Source organism: Myripristis murdjan, chromosome 17 (genome assembly GCF_902150065.1).
Source record: "Myripristis murdjan chromosome 17, fMyrMur1.1, whole genome shotgun sequence".
Lineage (NCBI taxonomy): Eukaryota > Metazoa > Chordata > Actinopteri > Holocentriformes > Holocentridae > Myripristis > Myripristis murdjan.
In genome coordinates this window covers 17,600,406-17,625,825 of record NC_043996.1, presented here as the reverse complement: position 1 = coordinate 17,625,825, position 25,420 = coordinate 17,600,406, and the positions used below count along the sequence as shown (strand labels likewise).

The 25,420-nt window shown below is 42.5% G+C and overlaps 2 protein-coding genes across 3 annotated transcripts; both read left to right on the top strand.

Annotated features, from left to right (window-relative positions):
- The first annotated feature begins 171 nt into the window (after positions 1–171).
- Positions 172–2,127, top strand: LOC115374891 (probable G-protein coupled receptor 148). Its single transcript, XM_030074042.1, has 4 exons — positions 172–437; positions 528–788; positions 977–1,139; positions 1,732–2,127. The coding sequence occupies exons 1-4, from the start codon at positions 172–174 to the stop codon at positions 2,125–2,127; spliced, it is 1,086 nt and encodes a 361-aa protein (XP_029929902.1).
- Positions 2,128–3,047: 920 nt separating this feature from the next.
- klhl24a (kelch-like family member 24a) lies at positions 3,048–25,179 on the top strand. Of its 2 annotated transcripts, none has more exons than XM_030073706.1 (8): positions 3,048–3,276; positions 4,985–5,103; positions 5,212–6,056; positions 8,184–8,368; positions 12,442–12,560; positions 18,813–19,001; positions 21,215–21,403; positions 21,537–25,179. In XM_030073706.1, the coding sequence occupies exons 2-8, from the start codon at positions 5,029–5,031 to the stop codon at positions 21,735–21,737; spliced, it is 1,803 nt and encodes a 600-aa protein (XP_029929566.1). In that variant the 5' UTR covers positions 3,048–3,276; positions 4,985–5,028; the 3' UTR covers positions 21,738–25,179. The 2 variants fall into 2 exon arrangements, with proteins under 2 accessions (XP_029929566.1, XP_029929565.1); XM_030073705.1 differs by having other exon boundaries at positions 4,971–5,103.
- Positions 25,180–25,420: the final 241 nt, after the last annotated feature.

Sequence of the window (25,420 nt, the reverse complement as noted above, 5' to 3'; positions counted from 1 at the left end):
GTGCCTTGTTTGCCTAAAACTGGGCATCCGAGGAGATCATTAACAAATGGCTAATCGACTTGTCACTTTGAGGCACTAGAAGAGTCAGGGCAGCACCATCTCACTCAGCGTGTCACTCAGCCAGACAGAGGTAGTGGATGGCAGTGAATTGAACACTCCTGTGCTGCAGCAATGGGGATTGATGAGGACCCATTTCGGTCTCTGCTGTGTGCCATCGGCAACTGGTACAACAGCTCCGGCCAGACAGAGAGAGACTTCCCCCTGTCCAAAGAGAGCAACACTTCTGACCCTCTCTGGAGACAAGCAGAGCTCTTTATCAACGACTGGTATGTGTTTCTATCTCTCCACCAAATCAGGTTGCTGCAGCTGTGCCCCATCTTAGGTTTCATGGCTGTTTCCTTGGTAATTCCCGTTCTCTTGGCCAAGATCCTTACCAGGTGAGTCACATGCACCCACATGCCAGACACTCTTTACTTGGAGAAAAGTAAGGAAATATTTTAATTAAAACATCCCTGTCATCCTCCTAGGCCCCAAATGTGTCAGGAGACACGCTACCTTCTTCTGGCCAACGTGTTGCTCAGTGATTTGCTGTTTTTGACGATGTACACGCTGTGTACCTGTGTGAACGCAGCAGGGGTCCTGATGTCTGAGTGGGCCTGTGCTACAATGCTCTTCCTGCTGGGGGCGCTGTATAGCTCTGGGATCCTCAGCACCAAGGCCATAGTCCTTGACACATCACTGGCAGTGCTGGCCCCGCTGCGGTACTTTGCCCTGTGGCCGGTGTCCCGGTAACGATTCTAACAAAAAGATTTTCAGATAGCAAAACTTTTTTTTTTTTTAATGGTAAAAGAGAGAACTCTTGCATTTGTTGTTCTCTGCGGGTAAAATTTTTTTCAACTAGTGTGACAGAAAAATTTCTCCCAGTCACACACACACTGTAACTTACCTTTATGTGTCTCTCTCCCGATCCCTGTAGAACCAAGAAGGTCATTCTGGGTATCTGGGCTGTGTCGGTGATCTTCCCAGCTGGGTCTGCAGGGGTGTTTGTGTGGTACCACACCACCTGGCCTTGCTCTCTTCAACTCTGCTCTGCACCTCTGCTCCTGGTGCTCACTGTCAGCCTCTCCGCACCCTTGCAGGTGGATCAGAAACCCACAATAATCACTAATGCTATATTGTTTGCCCTTTCCATATGAATTACCATACTTCCCCTTAAGTATTATCATACTTCCTTTTGAAGTATTGTAGGTAAGATTACTAGAAGATCCTGCTCAAATATAGGTACTGCTGCTTTGCTGATATTTTACTTAAGCAGACATAAAATTACATAATATTTCCTGGTAAAAAGTAACATGGCTGATAAAAAAAATGCTCAGGGTAAACACAAGTGAGTTTTCAAAAGAGTTATTTTTCCTGTGTAATTCTAAACGAACTAGAGCACAGAGATCAACACAGATTGTTTTAACTGGAAAAATGAGAAGATAAACATTGCACACAAAGTGAGGGCAGTTTCCTCCTCTCCTCTGCCAACTGACAGCCTGTCAGTTTATATTGGTTTCACTTCCTAGTGCTTATGCAGAGACAAAACCTGTTAGCTGGAACGGAAGTAATTTAATATGCTCTGAGGTATCCTTGATGTATTCAGACACCAAAAAAATGATTTAAGTAAAAGAGTATACAAAAAGCCACTCAGTCACAGCAATGCGAGTAACTGTAACCTGTTTTCCACAGATGTCTTTGCTTCTGGCAGTGACCATCGTCCTGCTGATCTTACTCCTGGTCTTCTCTGGTTATGTGATTCTGTACTGGCGCACACGGACGGTGGGCATCCAGAGAGGCAGCCGCTCGTCCCGGGCCAGGGGAACCTTCCTCATGCACTATTTTCACCTCTTGCTGTCCTTCTGCCCCTTACTGGTGTTGGCTATTGAGCTGCTTCTGTATTGCCATCAGGGAGTCCAGGATCTGCGTGCCAACTTGTGGGTGTCTCTGGTGTTGTGTAACTTGCTGCTGGTGCTGCCCAAGGCTCTGGCACCGTACCTGTATGGGTTCAGGTACAGAGAGCTGAGGAGTGTCCTGCTCAGCTTCTATGGTCTGAAGAGGCCCTCAGCTGTCACACCTATGATATGAGAAGCCAAATCAAACATTACAAGGACAACACTGCGTGTGTGTTTATTTGATTGTGTCTAATCGCATGTTGGTCAAGATTAAATGGATGGCTTTGTTGCTATGACCATCACTAAGAAATATAGCCTATGCTGTGTATAGGACAGCTCTTTCTCCACTATTGGAAGTAGGCAGAGTTAAAAAAAAAAAAAAAAAAAACAGTGCAAATGGGTCAGTGATAACAGTCGTGAACCCTTTCAGGGAACTCCACTGGCAACTCTGTGAAATGTTGTGCAACTGCATGAGGAAGTTGTGACATCCTTTGTTCCATAAGTTCCTCCTCCCTCTTCACCTGAAAAAAAAAAAAAAAAATGTAAGTGTGCAGCATGTTGTTCTTTATCCTGTTTTCACGTGTCCCATATCACATTACACCTGGAGAATAGGATGTCTGTTTGGCACAGATTCATCTTTCTGGCATTTGATTTTACCTGTGAAGCCACTGCAGGCAAATCAACCTACGATTATGTAAATACACATATTCTGTTTTTGTAAAGATTAAATTTAATTTCTTTATTGTTTGGTGTTATTTCAGAAACACACGGAAAAACATAAATACTGTCCACAATGTACACGATTAACACGCTGATTGTGACAAACACTACACAGTCTGTGTCTGTGTATTGCTCAAACGGTGTCACTTGTTGTTTCAACTAAATGTCGAGTTTTGTTTGCAAACAAAGAATAGCCACGTGGAGAGCGAGTGGCGTCTGGGAAGTGATGTTTCTGATTGAGAATAATTAAGGCACACCCGCCAGACACAGACTACATTACCCATAACGCACCGCGAGTTCGCCGCCAGCTGACTGGACTCGGTGGGCTGGATTTTTTTTTTTTTTTTTTTTTTAAGGCCGAGACAAGTATATCTGGGTTCTGTGTTTACAGTTAGTTAGAGTTCTTTGTCTTTGCCATCTCCACTAAGCCAAAATGTCTGCGCAGTGTAACAGCGTGCCTTGTTTTCCATAACTACTTGAGTCAACCTGTTGCAAAAGGATACTGATACACATTTTCAGGACACACATATATTTTTGTTCCCACATTTTTTTTTTTTTTTTTTTTTTTTTGGTCTGCACTTCTAACTGAAGAGGAAGCTTCATCTGGAAACTTCTGGATAAGGTATAGTTCTTTGCACTTAAAGTTGTAGTTTTCGAAACGTGTTTTTATGGTCACTTTTTCCCGGTTGAATAGAATAACAAAGTAAACAGCACGACTGCCCTTCATTTTTTTGTGTGTGTGTGTTGTCAAGGGCTAACGGTCGGCATGAAGCACGGATCCTTTGTCCGATATAACTTGGAGTAGCCTACACAGTCTTTAAGTATTTCCTATCGCCTCATCATGTAAACTAACAATAATAAATAGCAACTTTTTGTTCTATTCTACTTCAGTAATGAGATGTATCAAATTTTGTTCCCGTGACTATCAAAATAGCAAATAAGGGTGGTGTTACATTACTTTTACAATTTCAGCACTGTACGTTCTTTATGTTTATTTTTGTGGAACACGTACCGCATGTTTGCATGTGCTTGAGGGCCACACATAGCCAGGGTGACCTGTGAAAAGAAGGCTTGATGATGTATTGTGCCGGTAGTACAGTTTTAATCAAAAGTTGTTGAGGCCTGCTGAATGTCATAAACATATTTAGGGAAGTCTTTCAAAGACACACCGGCAAAACCTGTCCTCTAGGCCTGACTTCAAAAAGGTGCTGCTGCTGGCAAGTCTACCCCTATAACACACGTGCAAAAAAAAAAAAAAAAAAAAAAAAAAAAAAAATGAATAGGGTGAGTGATAATTTGGTTGTTGAGCCAAGTTAAAAATAACCTTAAATGAAATGACTTCACTTGAGCATGAGCCAGACCTGTTGGCTGCCTTGACCTTTTACTGAGGGCTACACATGGCCAGTGAAAAGGCGCCTTGATGTTGTAGCGCATTCCAGTTTTTTAGCAAGGTTGTCTAAGCCTGCTGAATTTCATAAGACTTTCTTTCTTGGGCAAGTTAAACAACACCTATGCGGACGTAGATGTCCCTAAAATACTATCTGTATAGACTGTATCTGATATCTAATATCTGCATATGAACAAAGCATCATTTGAACCCTGGAGCCTTAGATAAATATGAGTATCACTGGACTCTGGAGTCTCCTTTTACGTCTTAAAAAAGAACAGAAAGTCTATTTAAGTCTTATCTAAAGCCGTGAAAATATTCAGTGCAGTGTTATCTACGGTTCTGACTTCAAAGTTTGTTGTTCAGATGATGGTGACGTAGAGCGCCCTTATAGAGTCCCTTCCCCCATTCTCTTTCAAAACAAACCTGACTGACATGTAGCTTGGCCTTAGTTCCAACCGTTGCTCAACCTCCCTCCCGCCAGAGTTTCTTTGTCATCCTCACTCTGAACCGGTGTATTGTGCTGCAGGGTACAAGTGTTTCACAGAAGCGGTGAGCCAGAGGAAGTTATTTGGCAGATTTGTGTGCTCCTCAAAAATTGTCATTCCTTGAAATAAGCGTTTTTCCATCTCTGTGATGTCAGGCAGACATTTCCCTAAGGGCTTGAGAATTATGAGGGTAAATTTTTGTTTTCTCCTGCTTCTGGTCACATGCTGTACATCCTCTGTGACTTTAGTTTACCTCTTGGGATTATTTGTTCTATATACAGCAACACTGAAACACTTAGGTTGAGCTAATGACCCTTCCCTGACCATCCCTCCTACAATATAACAAACACACATCTAACACATCTGGAAAGTGGTAACAATACATGCACTATTGGATTATTTTCTTGAAACAAGTTGTTGGTATTGGTACGTTACTATCTGCTGTCCATCCCCAGGTCGCCCAAAGGTTTAGAGAAGGTCTACATTGAAGGTGGCAGCCATGGTATTGATTCTAGGCAGAAGGCTGAACAGGGAAGACTCTGGGACAAGAGACTCCCCGGCCGTCAAACGCAAGGTGCCGCCAAACAACACAGCCATTTTCAATCACTTCTCTGTTTTGTCTGTGCTGATGAAAGTGACAAATGTCCATAATTCATATTTATATGTTACGTTGTCTCCCAAGGTTTTTGAAGTTGACCCCAAGAGCTTAGCCAGCCAGGATGTCTTGGACTTCTCCTCTGGCTCCTCTCACTCGGAGGCCATCCTCCAGGTGTTCAATGAGTTCCGTGACTGTCGTCTCTTCACCGATGTGGTCATCAGCGTGCAGGGCCGGGAGTTCCCCTGCCACCGCGCCGTGCTCTCCGCCTGCTCCTCCTACTTCAGAGCTATGTTCTGCAACGATCACCGCGAGAGCCGCGAGATGCTGGTGGAGATCAACGGCATCCTGGCCGAGGCGATGGACTCTTTCCTCAGTTTTGTTTACACCGGTCGCGTCAGGATCACCACTGAGAATGTCCAGTTCCTCTTCGAGACTTCCAGCCTCTTCCAGATCGCCACACTGCGCGATGCTTGTGCAAAGTTCCTGGAGGACCAGCTGGACCCCTGCAACTGCCTTGGCATCCAGCGCTTTGCCGATGCACATGCCCTCAAGCAGCTGGCCAGTCGCTGCCGCAGCTATGCCCTTGCCAACTTCTCTGAAGTGGCACAGCACGAGGAATTCCTTGACCTGCACAGGGACGAGCTGGAAGAATACATCAGCAGTGATGATTTGTCCATCGGAAAGGAGGAGGTGGTGTTTGAGTCGGTGATGAGGTGGGTGTACCACGATGTGGAGCACAGGAGGCCCATGCTGAAGGACCTGCTGCACCATGTCCGCTTGCCCCTGCTGCACCCCAACTACTTTGTCCAGACAGTGGAGGGAGACCAGCTCATTCAGAATGCTCCAGAGTGCTACCAGCTGCTCCATGAGGCCAGGCGCTACCACGTGCTGGGCAACGAGATGATGTCACCCAGAACCCGCCCACGCAGGTAATATCGCTTTTTACTTAAGAAAGAAGCTCCTATCTCCCATTCTAAGGAGATATATTAGTTAGATAATCTAAGATATTTTTTTGTAATGTACAAAAGGAAGAAATCAATAGTTCAGGGTCATGGGTCATTTCATTGCCAAGAGATCATATCACATTTTTTTGGCTCAAGTAAGCACTGTGGCTTACAGCACTGAGTAGCTTCCTACAGTATCTTATCTGCTGCTGACAAGAAGAAGATGAACGACTGTCCTTGTCACATCTGTCTCCTCTTGTGGCATTGCAGGTTGAGGCACCAGAAGGGTGTTTTGATGAGGGTTAGGTAAATCCAAATTTAAAACCAAAAATATACTGCCACATCCCATTTTGTGTGATTTTTGCTTTTCTCTGAGCCTTTTGAGTCACATAGGGTTCAAAAGCTTCTGACGTTGTGAAGATATTTGAGTGAGATCAGAAAACATTTTTTTCAACCAGTGCTTCCCTGTCTTATCCTTCACGGTTTGCACTTTAAGGTCACAGCATGCTCACAACCTCATTACCCCTTGAAACAATTTTGAACACATGCGCATTTGAGTGAGCGAGAGAAAGAGGAAGAGCAAGTCATTTTGCTGAGCAGGCAAAGCTATCATCAGTTGAGATTTGTTATACCGTCCTATTTTGAAATGAAAATGTATCATGAGGAACGAGACAAGGCATGCGTCCACATATTCCGGTGTGCTGGGAGGGGAAAAAAAAATCGTGTGATGCAAGGACATGCAATCACGAAATGTTGAGTCTTGTTGTCATGCCAGTGGTGTAACTCACCTCGCTGTTGTGTTTGGGCTTCTGAAGTACTAACCTGCTCATTTCACACCCAGTTACCAAATGTATCCTGCCCTTTTATTGTGAGCGTTTTATGTGTGTACACGGTATGATTGCATGATTAAATGGAAAAGGCTGGTGCTGAATGAAGCCTTGTGAATGAGACACAGTGCAGACCATATGGTGGCTTGGTGTGAAGCTAACAACAGTGCAGCTGCCCTTCTGTTTAGGCCTGCTGTAAGGGTTAAGTGGGAACGGTGCACGGTGTCAGTTAACAAGCTTATGTGACGCATATTTCAGACATATCGTGTCAGTATCCAGGCAGATCTGATCATATCAGCCAACCAAACTGCCAGTCAGTCGCCCGGCTGTCTGCCTTTGTTGCCCTGTGGGCCCAATCTTCTTTTCTCCTGCACCAAACAGATGCCTAACTCCCTCCTTTTTCCTCATACTGGAGCCCCTCTCATCTCTGGGGAAGCCCTGAGGGTCTCACCAATCAGCTAATTGTCTCTTCTCTTCATGAATTCTTGATGACATATTAGTCACATTCACCGACACACACAAACAAATGTGGACAGCTCCTTGGCTATGGTACCCCATATATTCATACAAGCAAAGTCTCACCCATACTTTATTACATATAGCCACATTGGCTTGTAAACAGGCATTGGGAATGTGGGTGAAAGTGCAGAGAAAACACTGGTTGGTTTTCAGTTGCTCTGACAGTGGGTATCCAGAATATATTGGGCTTTTGATATGGAGAAATTGCTGGTGGGTTTCTATCCAGCACCGGTGATTCTGAATGATACCATAAGAAATGAGACTGCTGTTAATTAGCTCCCCCATAGGAAATTAGGTCACATCTGTGGCACGTATTTTGAGCAGCCAGATAGGAAAGCATTCTGAGCATGGAAATTGAGATTTAGTCTAGTCTAGCCCCAAGCGTATTATTGTTGGTGTGCGTGTTGATATTTCTGTTTTAATCTGAACTTTGCCTCGAAGATAAGTTACACGTCAGGCAGGGGAAAATACCAATCTGTACCTCCCCTGGCATGACTACCTGCCCTTTAATTAGCCTTGCGTCCACATGTTGATGTGTTATGTGATGTCATGTTTATATGGTTTCATACTCTTTGTATATGGTTACGATTTTATTAGATAGCGGTTTTGTAATGTGTACATTCCTGCTGAGTGATACCAAGCTTTTCCATGTAGACATGTTACACTGTGTTGTTGTTTTTGAAAATTGCCACAGCTGTGTTTATGCTTCTCCCTTCATCTTTAATTTTCTGTCTGTCTCCCTCCTTCCCTTCTTCTTTCCATACAGGTCGACAGGCTTCTCTGAGGTGATTGTGGTGGTGGGGGGTTGTGAGAGGATGGGAGGATTCAACCTGCCCTACACTGAATGCTATGACCCAGTCACAGGAGAGTGGAAATCACTAGCCAAATTGCCCGAATTTACCAAGTCAGAGTATGCTGTGTGTGCCCTCCGCAACGACATTCTGGTGTCGGGTAAGAGCCCAGTGCATTAGCTAACGACATTTTTATGGCACTACCATTTACACCTATGTTGCTAACATTTGCATTCAGTGTATCAGTGTATATTTGTTACAACATCTCATTTCTTTTGCTTACTTTAACATTGTACCTTAGCCAAAAACAAAAATTAGTCTATACCACAATCTCAAGGAACTCAGTGCTTCCCTGTGCCTAATTTGCCATCTAATCTCTCGGTGGAGTGGCAGTAAGGTCCATGATGGCTGTTTGCCCTGTGTTATTTTTACAACCACAGCCTGTTTGAGACTAAGGAAAATATGAGACTAACATCTGGATGCACTCTCCAGGCTCATTGCCGAGGGAGGCCCTTATTGGCTGGCTCGAACTCTCTCGCTCTTCTCACTGGACAATCCACAAGGTCAATCGTCTCCATATAACTTGCACAGCTTTCTAGGATCTTCAGTCTAACATCCATTTTTGGTTTGAGTCTGCTGCCATATGTTGGGATTCAAAGTGAACTTAAGTATGAGCTGTATAGTCCTCAAGGGCTCTTGGCCAAGCTGCTGCATTGTTGGAATACAGTTTGAGCCAAGTATGGTGCAAGTTTCCTCTGCTGAAAATGGCTCTAGATTTAACAAGACAGCAACATCACGTCATGCATCCTGACTAACAAGACCAGCGAGAAACTCAGTGCAAAGCCAAGATTGATTCATATTACTGATGTAAACAGCATTGCAATATATGCCTTGTAGGATAAATGTCAGTGAGTTCTTTTCTTGGGAATATAGGAAGCATATTCCAGGAAAATGATTTGATAGACGTGCAGATGTGTCTGCCAGGGTTGCTCATGCCCCAACATGCTTTTTATTAGCCGCAAAAAAAGTTGCCAAAGTGACTGCAGGGAGAGACTAGAGACAAAAGAGAGGTAGAAAGAGGTGGGGAAAAAAAAGAGAGAGAGAGAGAGAGAGAGAGAGAGAGAGAGAGAGACAGACAGCGAGAGTGTGTGCTGTGTTTATGCATTTCCCTGTTCTGCCTGTGCCATGTCCTCACGTGTTCACTATCAATCTGCCTGGAAGCACTGCCTGGAAAAGTCAACATACCTCTCTCTCACTCTCTCTCTCTCCCTTTTCCCCCATTTCTCTCTCTCTTTCATACACAGTCCTGCAACCCCGCTTTAAATTGCTTTATGACATTTTATCTTCATTGCCCCATTTTCCATGTTCCTTGATGCAGTCATCCCCTTTTTACCACCTTTTATTTTTATCTTTTACTTTTATATACCCATTCTCCCTCTCTCCCTCCCTCCCTCTCTCTCTCTCTCTCCCTCTCTCTTGCTCTTGCACACTCACTCTCTCTCCTGGCACTTGGGGTTGGTGTAAATACCTTGGAGGGCCTCCAGTCTCCAGCACAGCTGCAGCTAGCTGTGGTCTTAAATAGGATGTGCCTCAGACGGGTATATAAAACCCCTCCAATCTTTCTGTCCGAGGACAGGGACTATGACCACCAATATTTTTCTCATATGCTCAGCACACTTGAGCAAATCACTCAATGCTGTGTCATCAGCCACTGTTGTTTTAACTCATTCTGGTTGTGCAAGATAAGTTATCTTTAGCTTTATGTTGTCATTCACTGAAGTGGCTTTTTGCTATCTGACTTATGCTGAATAATGTGTTATCAGCTAAAGAGCAGCGGCATGCATGCTTGCCTGATACAGCACTGTGGCATGCATGTCAGAGTCACAGGTAGTGTGACTTCACTCAAAGTCTCCTCACAGGACACAAATTCCATAACGTAATGAACTTGATCATTACCAGCAGCAGTAAAATGTGTACAATTGTAGGCAAAGTTTAGTCCTATGACAGCTGTCACACAAATCATCTTGGGATGTCCCAGAATCGCCTCCTTTTGAACCTTAAGAACAGTAATTAGCAACAGTGGTCCTCCCCGTCTGAGCCAGTGCGACTTGACCAACTCAGGTTTCCACTGAGAAAACAACTGCTTATAAAGCTAGTATCTTTTTTAACAAGCAGCGTAGTTTGTAAGGTTTTCTTTGAAGCAATATGACCCAAGCCATCTTGTTTCTTTCATGCAAATCTCTACAAACCGAAGCCTCGGGAGTTGCATGCTATCTGGCAACCAGATGTTATGACTAATTTCCTTCTTGTCTCTTTTCCTGTATCTTACAGTGTAATTTGATATTACTGAACAGAAATTATCTTACATTACCCCACCACAAGAAGCAATAAAGGGTAACCAACATGTCCTCTAATTGTCACACCGATGACCCTTGATGGAGTCATTTTATTGATTGTTAGGCTGAAACTCAATCCTGTTGTCTCTTGCCACCTGTCTAGTCTGTTTCTCAACTACCTTACATTACTGAAAAACAATTCTGCTTTGCAGACATGTGAAGACAAAAGTGAACCAGACACCTTTTGTTTTCATTGGCAGTGTATCTTTGTGCCATAATTATTGGCTCATGTAGCCACCCACAAGGCTTTTGTAAAAAGAAAATCCCTAACAGCCAATGGCAGAACTCTGCTGTACCAAAAAGCAATGGATCAAGGAAGCATTTGATTTTACTGTCAGGAGCTCAGACGGTTCAGTGTCACAATGAACTTGTTTTCTTAAGTGACAAATTCTTTGCCTTCAAGAGGGCATCGGGGTTTAAACAGAGAGGTGTGGCGTGCAAGCATGACTACTCTTATTAATTTTCATCTTTTATATTGTATTAACTGATGTCATCATGAGATCAATTTATGTCCCAATGTGAAATAACGCAGATTGTCACTGTCTGTACTGTTTACATGCTGAGTGTTATTGGTAGCCATGTCACACCCACGCATAGAAACACACTCGTACGAAACCCATCTCTCTTCCTCACACAGCTTGCATCTTCTGCTGAACTTGTTGTTGGGCATAAGCCAGGAGATGACTGCTACTAGTTCAGATGACACTGCAGTAACCCTGTTGTCAGAATAATATTTGCCTACTTTCCGGACAGCACCAGAAAATGTTAAGCTTTTACAGACAACACTCTGCCTTCTTCTTTTTTCTTTTTTTTTTTTTCTTGAGTCCAGCATGTTTGTTTTTATCTTAGTTCCCTTTTGGCTTAACCTAGATTTCATGTGTGTGTCATGCCTCCCTGGCTCTGCTAGAAAGCTGCATTTTTTTCATTGCTAACAGTTTGTTTTCCTGAAGATCAGTTTGGTTCTTGGTACTCAACAGGCAGGTGTGTGGACGGGTTGGAGGGAAGGGGTTGGGTTGAGAGATAGGGCTCGTGTCAGGGCTTGTTAAAACCATGCCTGGGTCACACTGTAACCTCATTGACTGACTGCCGAGTGTTGTTGTGCTGTGCAGCTGCCATAAAGAGAAAAAAAAAAATAAAAACACTTCATATTGTACTTGTTTGCTTAAAGACAAGAAACGACTGTCATGAACAAAAGATTGCGATTGTGTGTGTGGGTGTGCATTTATGCTTTTGTGTACATGTGTATGTTGTGTTTATTCAGCGTCAGTGTGTCAGGCTTTGTTTGTGAGGTCCATTGGTGAACACAGGGCACCAAGCCTATGTCAAAGATAAGAAACTGGCAGCTATGCCCTAGTTAGGGAATGAAATGGTACTTTGACATAAATGCTTAATGCAGTCAGAACTTGGGTGTTCACCAACAGTGACTTGGCTTTATTTTTAGACACACTGTTTTTATTAAATCAGTTGGATGTGGAGAAAAAATAATAATCTGGCTTTCTGACTTTTTTTTTTATTCAAACTGGCCTCAAAATGAACTTAAAGGTACATGATGCAAAATTGCACAGGGTCGACTGTGTGTTGGAACTCAACTGACTAAAAATGTGGAATAAGCACAGTTAGGACCATGTAGACTCAAACATAAAATTTCCTGCTTTTTCTAAAAAAAAAATTTGTCAGCGGAGTCTAAACAATCCTCACTGTACTTGACCATCAGCGGTTTTGCACAGTGCAACTTTAGCTGTTATAGGGGAAAAAAACAATGGTACAGTAAAAAGGAAACAATAGAAATATATTTATTGATTTGCCAAGTATCTGAAATGTGTGTGTTGTGTTTTAGGTGGCCGTATCAACAGCAGGGATGTGTGGATGTATAACTCGCAGCTCAACCTGTGGATCAGAGTGGCTTCCCTCAACAAGGGCCGTTGGAGACACAAGATGGCCGTCCTGCTGGGCAAGGTCAGGAAGTTAGTCTCATCGTACCGTCACTTCTGTGTAATGAACTCTAGTTATCAGCACGTCTGAGTCTTTCTATGTTATTTTCTGGTTTTGTCATACCCCCTCTCCCTCCTCCTACACACTTACACACAGTACAATTCCATGATGGTAGCCACATGGTTTAGTGTTACAGTGTTAGGAAATTAATCTGGCAGCCTATGGCCAAAAATGTCCTTCAAGACGGAGGTGTTTGCCAGCACATGTTTGAATAAATGGTGCTACAGAGAAATAGGACAACAACAATGCAGTGGTATGTAATTTCACGCATCATTATTTTGTTTAGTAATACCTGACCTGACGTAAAACCACAAAATTTGAATGGAGTAGAACAATCATGAAAGTGTTTGTCAGCGTCGTTTGACTCGTTCAGGACAAAATGACATTTCTAATTAGCTGATACAGTGACAGTGCACATGTAGAGCAGTATAGTGTGCCACACTCACTTGAGAAGTGAGAAGAAGAAGTATTAAATGAACACTGATTTTTACCACCAACTGGAATACGGACGGTAGCCCTGTGCAACGACCACAGCTCTTTGCAGCGGCAGTGATGCACATATAAATGGCTGCCGTTCGTAACATCCTGCTCATGTTGATTTGAACAGGAAAGTCCGTTCTGCTCCAATTCGAGTTCCACGGGTAAAACACTCAGTAAAGTTTTCTGGAACATGACACAGTCGAAGAATGGAGAGGTAACTGAATATTGAAGACAGTGTACCTTATGTGTCAACATTCAAAAACGTCAGAGTCCTGTTCTGCTGCCACACACATTCTTGCCTGCAGGCTTGAAGGAATTTGTTTTGAAACGGGCCAATGGTCTGTAGTGATGACTGACAATAAGTTGTGTACATAGATTTAAAGATCAGTTACTCACCACTGACAGACAAAAAAAAAAAAAACAGGCGACAGCAGTGGATTCCAGTGACATATTTGACTAGCGCCGACTTTCTGCATGTCAAGGATCTTACTTGTTGGTCCTTGAGGATGCCATGTGACTGAGAGTGATGTCATTTTCAAAATATGTGATGCATCCATTTGTTGCTCCAGGGTTTGTAAACGGTCAGCGCTGACTCATCCTGCACATCTTGGATGTATAGTACCAGATTCAACAGATGGAGGGAAAAAGTTGCCTGAAAAGTCATATGAACAAACGCTGATGGGGACAGCTTAGCCGATTTACCTGTTACCTTCTCCACACACAAAAAATAATAATAATTCAAGCTTTTGGTTATTCCTGCAAGCTCACTTTTCTGTTTTGCTATATTTTATGGTCAGAGTCCCCTGTTACTATCAGAATAGAGGCGGAGATCACTAACACCAGTTTGGTTCTAAAATCACTGTAAAGTTTGTCTTTACACGTGACGAGTGATCCCTGATCACTATTTAGGTTCTTGAACTGTATCTATCTATAGTCTAGTGTAGTGCCAGGTGGACATGCTTGTCTGAGGGCAGTGGGAGTTTACTGGATGTGTGCCACTAGCTCACACCTCCCAGTTAAGCACTAGCCTAGTCCACTAGCTCATATCATGCTTCATCTGTCTCTCCTTAATCACACACAGCCTTCAGCAGCCATACAGCTGACAGCTGAAAATACTCTGTATAAGGGCCTATAAACACACTGAGTATATACACATAGGCATAGACCAGCAAACATAAAAACAAAGATGTCCAGTGTTTCTGATGAGATGAAAGTGAAATCTTTTATTGGATTTAATCGCTACATACCTTGTTTGTTTGTTTGTTTATAACTACCATACAGATTTTGTTTTATTTCAAGTAGATGTTCAAGTTGGTCCTCATAACATAGTGTTTGTACATGGTTTGAAATGATGGCATAATGCAAAATCATGATGGCATAATGCAAAACCACTGTTGTCCACTGGTGATACAATGTCATGTGCAGCTTCCAGAAAGTGTCCACCCTGTAGTTATCTGTTAACAGAGAGGTGCAAAAGCAGGACATAAATAGAGATGAGTCAGGATAACATACGTGCTACTTATTTATCCACACTGTGCGTATGCAAGCGCATTTATCCACACAAGTACAGACACACACACGGGCACAAAAGTACAATTATTCTTGGAAAGTTGGTGGCTGAAACAGTGCTGTATTTACTTTGACAGCGAGGTCATGACACAGGCAGGTTGTTGTCATTTGCAGCGATTGCGCAACATTTTCTCTTGAGCTGCTGGAAATCCACTTGTGATCAGTTTGCATTGGTCTCACAGTGTCTCCCAAACAACACCCAAAATCCTGAATCCTGCCTTGCCACAGGAACAAGAAACACATGCATGCGTGCATGGAAGGAGGACTACACACAAGTCCTCCACATCAGTGAGGTAATCAGGCCTGGCTGTAAAAGTTAGTAATTATCCCTAACCTGAGTCATGATCCGTGCACGTTGAAAACAACAACAGGTTGGATTGATATGGCTGCAGTTCAACTCACCTCTGTAATTTACAGTCGTAGAACTATTACAGGACGCCAGGCAGGCTTACATTTAATGACCTGTGGCTGACTTATAGAAGGCTAGAGAGTTCCATAAACACTTTAAGTCTTTTTAGTGGGCTTCAGGGTCTATGTGAATCAAGTTTCATAAATCAGTGAAGTGTGTAGAACCTGTACTTCCTGTAAAGTAAGACTTCATACTGATGATTTAACACCTACAAGGAAAAAAGTTTTTTGGTGCTCAAAGGATTAAATTAAGCCATAATAGAGAAAGATTTTGGTTATCCTTCTAACCCCAGTCCATGTCTAATGCTGAACCTGTCATTAATATTCATGTCTCTGCATGCTTAAGCGTATTTCTCTGTAAAAATATACGGACTGCAGCTCGTGATGAGCTGAGAAACCTGGCCATGGGTCATACATACATGCAGACACACATGCACAGTGTGTGTACACAAACAGACACTCTTTCACACACATACACACACACAGACACACACACTTGAAAAACACATTCCTTAGAGTTGTTAAGTCCCGGGAGAAGCTCTCATCTTGGGCCACTTCCTGAATCTGTCACACACATGTGGTTTAGTCCTCTCTTTTATCCTCTTTGTCTCGCCTTTTTTTCTGTCTCTTTAGTCGCTGTATGGTGGCTTTGCCATGCCACTTTGATGCTCTTATTTTCTTGTCTTTAGTTAATCATCATTTTCTAGCTCCTCTCTCGCTGCATTTTCATTTTACAGATCAAAGATCAAGTTTTTCCTTCTGAGGGATTTTTTTTCTTTTTTTTTATTCCATTCTCATATTAAATCTGTCATCTTATATCAAGCACTTCTTTGTCTCTTTATATTCTATCACATTTTGCTTCTTCAGAATTCAGTTCTGAAGAAGTTTGCAACCAGTCATTTCCTCTGGGGGTCTATAATTTCCCCTTTTGATGTACACTACTCGTGTTCCAGTTGCTCGTAGGGGGAAGCAAACTTGAGCGTGTAAAATGGTCTCACATGCATGATCATGCTTTCACACACAAAGACTTCAGTGTTGCCTTCTAATAACTCACCATGCAAGCAATATCCACACTCAGTGGGTACATTGAATATCTTTTTGCACTCAAACAGTTGGCCAGCTGTGGTTGTGGGGTCCTCCCTTTGGCTGCATTCATTCCCTAGTCATGACCAGCCAGAGTAAATACAATTTGCAAAAAAGAGAAGTCTAAAACTCAACCTCATTCTCACACAACAACACACACATGCACACTTCTTAATGTCCGTGCATTTTGTGATGTCCTGTTGCACTGATCTCGCCTCTGTAGAGTATAAGCTAAAATAGGTCACTGGTTGTTTTGCTCTCCCTGTTATGGGCTGCGCTCAGCGACGGCTGTTCTCATCTGTCACACCGTCTCACTCGTTCTCTCTCAGTCTCTCTCTCTCTCTTTGTCTCTCCCGCTCTCTAAGATCTTTCTTTCTCTCGCTCTGTCAGTTTCTCTGCATTCCTTTCTGTCTGTCTGTCTTTACATCTCTTAATCTCTGTTTTTCTTTGTCACTTTTTCGGACTCTCCATGTGTTAAGGAAGCTCCGCCATCGCCAGAGTTGGATCACAATCATGAAGGAAGTCACGCGTCTGCTTATTCAATATATCGACTCTGTCTGCTGAGAGTCATTAATCATGTCTGACATTTATTCGATAGCCACATACTTCAAGTCCTTGTGGAGTATGGGCTGCCATCATCCGGCAAATGCAAAACGCATCTTTATTGACATACCATATTCTTAAAGCGTGTGTCAGGACCGTGTGGGCTGCATATCGAGTATGTATGGCATGGCAGTGACAAAACAGGAAGGAGTCTGGATGTCAAGAAGGTGTCTGGATAAGCTCAGGAGAGGACAGAATACTAGCGAGGAGAGAACTAACTCTCTTTTTTTTTTTTCTCAGACCTCCTTCTGCGTCCCACGGTCTTCCTTTATCTTTTCTGTTTCCTCCTGCGTGTCTCGCTCAGGTACATTGACACGCGACACAGATTTCAGATTTCGTATCTCCCACATCAACATATTCAAATGAACTTTCTTAAACTGATACGGGATCCTACAGTGTGGTGGCTCCTCAGTGCTTTATGTGGGAAAAATCAACATGCTGTTCACATTTAACGCACACACACACACACACACACACACACACACACACACACACACACACTAACATGGCTACATTAGACACACTGAATGGGTTTGTTGAGGTGTTCTTTGTTTCTCTTTCAACTTTTCAGTTGAGAAAGGCGGTAGTGTGAGGTGACTCAGTTGCTATGCAAATATCCAGGTGCCCCATCCACTTCCCCCTCTATTTTTCCTCCTCTTCCCTCCTGTTTCTTTCTTTCTTTCTTTCTTTCTTTCTTTCTTTCTTTCTTTCTTTCTATCCTTGTTTATACTGTAGGTTAGGAGAGAGAGGAACAGTCTCAAGGCATAATGTTGCATCAGACAAGCCTGTTGATGAGTGGCGCTGTGCTCATTTGAACCAGTAATACAGCTCAGTGTCTGCCCTGACTTTTTCTGACACGTGATCTTCTAGAATCTGTGTTACCGTGGAAAAGGAAATTAGAGATCTTTTATAAATGTCTTCCTTTTGAGGTATTTTCCCTACTTTGCTTTCCCTTGTTTTCCTTTTAAATCAATGTCTTTATGATTCTTAATGCCACTCTTTCATCCCTCTCCTGATCTTGTCCTCCTTTACCCTATAGAGGGATTATAGATTATAGCTCGGAGGCACTTGGTGGAGTGCAAACCACCGTCAGTGCCAAGCAATTTTCCAAACAACTGCAAAGCAGCTGCCCTTTTCCAAAAGATAGCACATAACTGCAACGGATCCATGTGCTATTTTTAGCAGCCAGCCATAAACAATTATCATCTTTAAAAAAAAAAAAAAAAAAAAAAACAAGAATAATAATGATGATAACGATAATCATCTAACGGCATAAATCCCTGTTCTGGATCACCACCAAAATCTAAAAACCTGGTCTTTGATCCAAGGGGTATCTGTCAGCCAGATTTCAGCTAGATCCACTTGTAGCATGAGCTCCTTCCAACCTCATTAAAGCTTTGTAGATAACTACAAGGCGTATCATATACTGCACGATACACACACTGACTCCTCAGCCAGTATGCCCGTTGGCTAAATAGTGATGGATGTACAGATTTTGGTGATGCCACATTGACGATATCGTCTGCCTCACTGCTGCTCGGCCCTGTCTAGAGCACATGTAAATGAGTCTTAAAGTGACTTAAACTCACATTGTATTCAGTGGCAAAGCTGCCGTACATAAAAGACACTGCACAGAGGAATGTCAAGATAAGACAGCGGCTCAAAGGATTATTGTGCTGAGCGTGAAGGAGTGTGAGGTAATGCTGAAGTTCGAGTTTAGCACATGCAGAGGTGCGGAGGTGATCCAGGCCTGTGCTTCCGGCTGTAAGAACAAAAGAGAACAGGGATGGTGGCGCTTGCTGAGAGCAACGCGTCATCATTTTTGTTTACTTGGTAGACTGGTTCTCCTTGTTCAGAGGCACAAAATATTGTTCATACACATGGATTAGAAACCTTGAATAAACACATCTGGTGCAGTTGATAATGAAATCTATGTGTACATGTGTGTTTGCATAATGTGTGTAGTCACGGATACATCACAAGTAAACACAACTCACTGTTTCACAGTGGCCCATATTCAGGTGTCAATCATAACTCATGCTCCACTGTGAATGTGTGTGTGTCTGCGTTCAGGTCTACGCTGTGGGAGGCTATGATGGCCAGAGCCGCCTGAGCAGTGTGGAGTGTTATGACTCCTTCTCCAACCGCTGGACAGAAGTTGCTCCCATGAAAGAGGCGGTCAGCTCTCCAGCTGTTGCCAGCTGTGCCGGCAAGCTCTTTGTGATTGGAGGAGGCCCCGACGACAACACTTGCTCAGACAAGGTGGGAAACAGATGGGTGCTTCCAAATCACAGACGTATGGACGTGGCGATAACAGCTAAATGCACATTTGTCTCTTACAGGAATGTCAAAAAACCTGTTTGGTAAAAAAAAAAAAAAAAAAAAGTCCTCAAAACCCTACATGAATACTCATGAATACAAAAAGATACAATCGCTCAGGTTGATAGAATGCAGCTTTAGTTGAGCAACACTTTAAGCGTCTGGTGCTGAACGGTGTTCACCTCAGAAAGGTTTTACAACTATCTGTTACACAAATGGGAACCCCACCTGTACCTGTCAAATATCACTGATTGTCTTTTTAATTGACGTGATAACAGCCACATCCCATTCTTTTACCTTGATCAAGCACATCAGGCTATACTGCGTCAGTTGATATTCCTGATCATTATTTCCATATTGATTTACGCTTTGTGTGGTATTTCAGGTTTAATCGCACCTGTGTGAGTCACTGATACTTGACTCATTCACTTGTCATGCGTCAATGAGGAGCTGTGACACTTTGCTGCAGGGAATACAGGGAATGGTACAAGAACAAAGGGAAAAGAAAAAGGGAACAGACTAAGCATATTTGTGATCAAATCAAATGAACTCTCAATAATAGCAGGCTTAGGCCAGTATCTCATAATTTGAGTATTGCAATATTTGTGACCATATGTGATATTTTCTGTAATATTCATTCTTAAATGTCTGGCAGGTTATTGGATAACCCCCAGTGCTATTTTTTGCTTCTTGGACCAGAGTGTCCCAGTTACGATCAGGTTTTTGAAATGTCCCGTTTTTATGTTTGCGCATATTAACATCATATCCTGATTTCAGAAACTTAGATAAGCCCTTAACCTGGTTTTGAGCAACCCGAAGTAGAAAGAAACCGGAATACCGTTGCATGTAAACATCTTATCCTGGTTTGCCGATTACTTGCACAGGCGCAGTGGCGGTGACACGGGCCTGACACGGGTCAAACTGCAGTACATGTCTAATAAATGTCACTCTGTTCTCCCACTGCTGGCAATAAGGTGGATAAGCCAAATCCGCAACATGATGTTTAATAGTGCTAAGCTTGCTTGACAAAGTGGTGTCATTTTCAGTAGCCGCAGTCAAATTAATTTAAGCAGTCAGAGAGGAATGTCTGATTAATGATTTCAAAATTGCTGGTTTGTGTTGTAAACATCACAGGCGCCTGGATTTTGGACTAAGTGGTGGGCAATAGAAATTCTAAGGAAACACAGATTGCACATCTTTGCTGTATTGTCTGATATGTGGATATCCGCTGAGACAAGCTACCTTGGTACAGTTTCCTTCTCTTTTGACAGACAGCCCTGTGAACTTAAAGTAAACAGGAAGATGGCGGCATTCACAGGAACTCAAGACACAGGAGTATTGCCCTCTTCCTTGGAATTGCTCATTTTGTTTGTTTATGCATGTCTGTGCTGCCCAGACAAAGCGCGTACACAGGCAGGCTGGCAGTGGATAACAATAGGTTCAGTGTCTCACTGACGGGCTGTCTATCTATTTGTGTCTCACTCTACGTGGCCTTAGGGGTAAGAGTTCATGCTGACTCCAGTTCTCTCAAGTTACATATCTCTCAAGTCTCCCGCAGGTCCTTTACATTGATCCCAACTGTTGGAGTAAATGCATGCGCATGTGTTGTTCACATTAGAGTGTGGTTGCAGTTTGTGTGGGAGGGAAGGCTGTTTGGGAATTTGAAAGCATACCATTTTGAAGAGGGAGGAGAGGGAGAATGCATGGATTGAATACAAAACCACAGTATCTGATGCCACTCAAGTCGCAAAATAAGAAAGGAATTTGTTTTTCTTTGCAGCTTGCAGTTTGTCTTTGTTATGTAGTCGATAGTAAAATAAATGACCATAACTTATTTTGACCTCTCTTCAACAGGTATGGTTGTATCTTTCTCTCACAAATATGCAGAAATGTGTGCAAAATATGCTTTGGTAGCTTAGATGTCAATGCTAACTTACACTATTTTTTTTAATGTGCTTTGTGAAAATATTAGTGGATTTATGGTAATTTTAGCGACAGTACATGATTGCCAAGCATTCAAGTCAAAACAGGATTGGTATGGTCCTATGCTGCAAGTATGTTACTGTCAGGATCACACTTCTGTTTTTTTTCAGTGTACAGTATTATGTCTTTTCTTTTCTCAAAGTCACGTAACACCAACCCATTTTGTGTCACAGGTCCAGTGCTATGATCCAGAGACAGACTCTTGGCTGCTAAGGGCCAACATCCCGATCGCCAAGCGCTGCATCACGGCGGTGTCCCTCAACAACCTGATCTACGTGTCCGGTGGTCTCACCAAGTCCATATTCTGCTACGACCCCACAGAGGATTACTGGATGCATGTGGTTCACACCTTCAGCAAACAGGTGATAAACTGCACACAGACACACACTGTGTACTACTGGTACGAGAAGCAGGCTCTGTTTTAGTTCACCTTGTGTACACTGCAGCGGCTTCCCCTTATTCTTACTGTCTCTCTCTCCTTCTGCCTCCCTGCAGGAGAGCTGTGGCATGTCAGTGTGCAACGGTAAGATCTTCATCCTTGGTGGCAGAGGAGAGACCGGCGAAGCCTCAGACACCATTCTGTGTTATGACCCGGCCACAGGCATCATCACTGGAGTTGCAGCCATGCCGCGGCCGATCTCCTACCACGGCTGCGTCACCATCCACCGCTACAACGAAAAGTACCACAGGCCCTGACCAGAAACATATGCACCGACACGCACACTGTCACAAGAGTGCACACACTTAAGAACTTCTAACTCTTTGAAAATCAAGCTCTGCAAAAACAAAACAAAACACATGCACAGCACACACACACACACACACACACACACAGAAGCGTTCTTCTTTAGAAGAGACCTATTTAGTAATTCACCTCACCATTCAGCTAATTTATTTTCTCACAGCATCATGTAGCGACAGTCTCTGTGGTGGTGTGGATCTTTCGCTGCTGCATAACATTGTACCCTTCACCATTACTCCTTACAGTCTTTCTGTGGAAATTCTCAATGGCTGATAATGCTACTGACATGTCTGTAACTTGAGCCGAAGTGGAGTCAGATCAACATGGTAGATGTGCTGCAGATTAGTAATGGCTGCACAATGTTGGGAAGCAAATGATCACATGTAATGGGTTACAGTAATCTGATTCTACAAGTGGTAACTGTGATCTCTTGCATTTAGTATGAAAACACTGATCAGATCAAGCAAAAATCAGATTGAAAAAAGAAAGGGTAATTACTTGTTGGATTACCACAAAACTGTGCTGAGGAAAAGAGTATTTAGATGGTCTGATGCCGATGCTGATAATATTAAACACCAAATTTAAGACTCTAACTGACAATATAGTACGTGCTTAACTGCATATTCAATGGATTTTCTGGGGAAAGTAACCCGAAATCAATCAAAAAGACTAAAAGTGCTGATAACATTACTGAATTTCCATAATTGTATTTTGTTACAGATTTCAAGGATGTAGTACATAATCTACATTTTCTACATACTTCCCATTGCTGTGGTTTCATTTCTGTGGTAAGCAATAACACCTTGTGTCATTCTGAGATCTAGATCTCCTGATGAGCTGAAGTGATCTCAGATAGTGATAACGAACAAAAACAATGCCTTAAAGCAGATATTGGAAAATATCCACGCAGAACCATGCACTGAAAACTGATATGAATTTGTTTTTGACAGACAGATGAGTGGTCTGGCCAGATTCCCAACTCTGTACCTGCTGCACTCCAAACCTTTACAAATTAAACCAGATGATCCTTAAACATCACCTGGCAGACTCTGCCGTGTCCTCAATTGCTCGACTCTTGTCTTTAGTAGTCAAAACGACCAAGTAATGATGTGGTAAACAGCCTGGCAGCTGTACTTTTTACCCACATTATCAGCAATTTAAAAATAAACACTGAATGCAAGATGCTCCCGACCCTTGAACTCGAGCAGGAAGACGAGAGGAGATAAGGGGTGGAGAATGTATCAAAACATTGGAGCGTAGCCACAGATGTTCTCCTGTCATCAGCCTGTGTCCCCGGCTGTGGTCAAGGCCCAGCGCACCACGCTATCTGCTTCCTTTTCTCATTAGGTCATCCCTCTCTTTAGTTTTTCCACCTAGATCCACTTCCCGCGTCTGTTTCTTTTGTCACTGTTTCTGCTGTGCCATCACCCGAAGCTTTAGGATTTACAGCCGTACCATGATTTTATGACGCTACATCATCATCATTATTAATATTATTACACATAATACTGATACCTTCTTTTTGATTTTTTTTTTTCTTAAATTATACTTTTTTGTCTTTTTTTACAATTGGATGTGTATTGTATTGTATTGTATTGTAGCTTTAGCAAGTGTGTCTATTGCATATCAAGACTAGTTAATTGGTGTATTGGGTGGGTGGGTGGTTTTGTAGATGTGAGAAGCCTTTGTAGATCAAACTCGAAGACTGCTCTGAATAAGTGGGTGTATGCATATTATGTGTGTGACTTTTACTACTCTGTCTGGATGCGTGGTGGCTGTGGAGGTTTGTCAACTAGTTGTAGGATCAATATTGCATGACTGCTCGCTATTACCAGTCTTGCATTGTTGCAAAAAAAATTCCAACCTTATCAAGAACGCTGCACCACTAATGTTGACGCCCCTCACCTGTAACTCGGGGTAACCATAGAGACCTCCAGGTGTGTGCATGTGTATGTGTGTTTACTGCTCAGCAAAGCCTGGTCAGTAAAAGTCACCTTTTACTACAAACGGTGTTGACAGACTAGAGATATTGCTGTGAATGTGGTAACTTTAAAACATTTTTATTTTCTTTATTCAACTCATATTTAAATGTATCTCTTATTTGTTTGCATATTGTTGTTTTTTTCTGTAACTGAGAGCCCCAATTGTGCACTTTGACAGTATACTGTTAAATGTAGAATTATAAGACAATGTAAATATGATTTCTTTCTCTTTTTTTTACTGTATCAGTAAATGTTCTTTGCTTTCATGTGACGTATGAGAGTGAGAGGAAAGGGGCCTGTTGGTGCCTCCTGTTGGCCGCTGCCTGCTATGGTTCTGATACACAAACAAAAACAACATAGAGAACAATGTCAGGAGTGAGTGAGAGAGATTCAGCTTTCTGTTTTTTAGGGTTAAAGGTAGGGGATCAGTGAGTTTGTTTACTTGTTAACATCTAAGATTGTGTAACTGTACAAGTATAACGAAATGTAAGAACAGCCGAGATTGGGCCCCCTCTGTCAGTCACTATGGCAAAAACAGGTGGGGGTATTTTGGCCTAAACCACGCTCCGGGCATTTTCCCAGATGGATGAGTTAGTTCAGTGTCATGCCTCTGATAGCAGCACATGCTAGAACAGTGAAAAATTATAAAAATCCCTCAGGCCTACCCACACTCCTTTGCAGAATTACATGCTCAGGGTAATTCAGAAGGCCAACCAGAGGCGGCTGACAGGCAAGAGAGCACAAAAGACTAGAAGAGGGTGTGAGATAGGGAGTGAAAGAGAGTTTGAGTGTGTGTGCGTCTGTGATTTCACTGAGTATTTACTCCAAACAGGACACAAACACTGTCCTTTTGTAACACGATTTATTGATTTTCATTATTATCTACATAGAAGCTTGCTCATATTGTGTGCTTTGTTAATGTTATCCATTGTTTTCGTGTCTCTTTACTTTTTTTTTTTCTTGTCGTGGTGAGTTTTGGGATTGAGTGTTGCTGAGATATGGTTTTATTTTGACTGTGTGCCACATGCAAGTGGTCTGCCTTTAATTAAATAACTCTGAAGATTGGTTGATGGATATGAATATGAGCACAAACATATGCCAAAGTAGATCTGATTAAATCACAAAGGTGACTTTGCTGAAAATGCATCCAATGTGAAAACACCACTTGCATGCAACACAGAGGTTTTCAATTGGAGAATGCCTCCCTATGTGCCTTAATAACAGAATAAATCAGCATAGGAATTAAATCAGATCATTTTGATATAAACTTTGATTATGTATGTGTGATATTGTAACTACACTTCCCTCTTGGATGCTGTTTGTCTAGCTGAGAGATATCTTTGTCTTTGTAGACTGTCGAACTGTAACAGCTGACATATTTAAAGTAAGCATCAATAAAGTTTTTCCTTCCATACCGAAACTCACGTACAACCTCATTAGTGCAAAGAATGGAGTCGACACTGTTTACTGTCTGTCTGTCTGTCTTTACTGTCAGCCTCTGATGTTGACTGTCTGTGTGTTTTTTGAGTGCCTCTCTTTTCTCATAGCCCTGGGCAGCAGGAAGACATTCCATTCTACCTTGGAGGTGCTCAGAGTCGCATTTACACGCTATCATTAGTCAAATATTTGTAGTTATTAAGTGTATGGAATTTCGA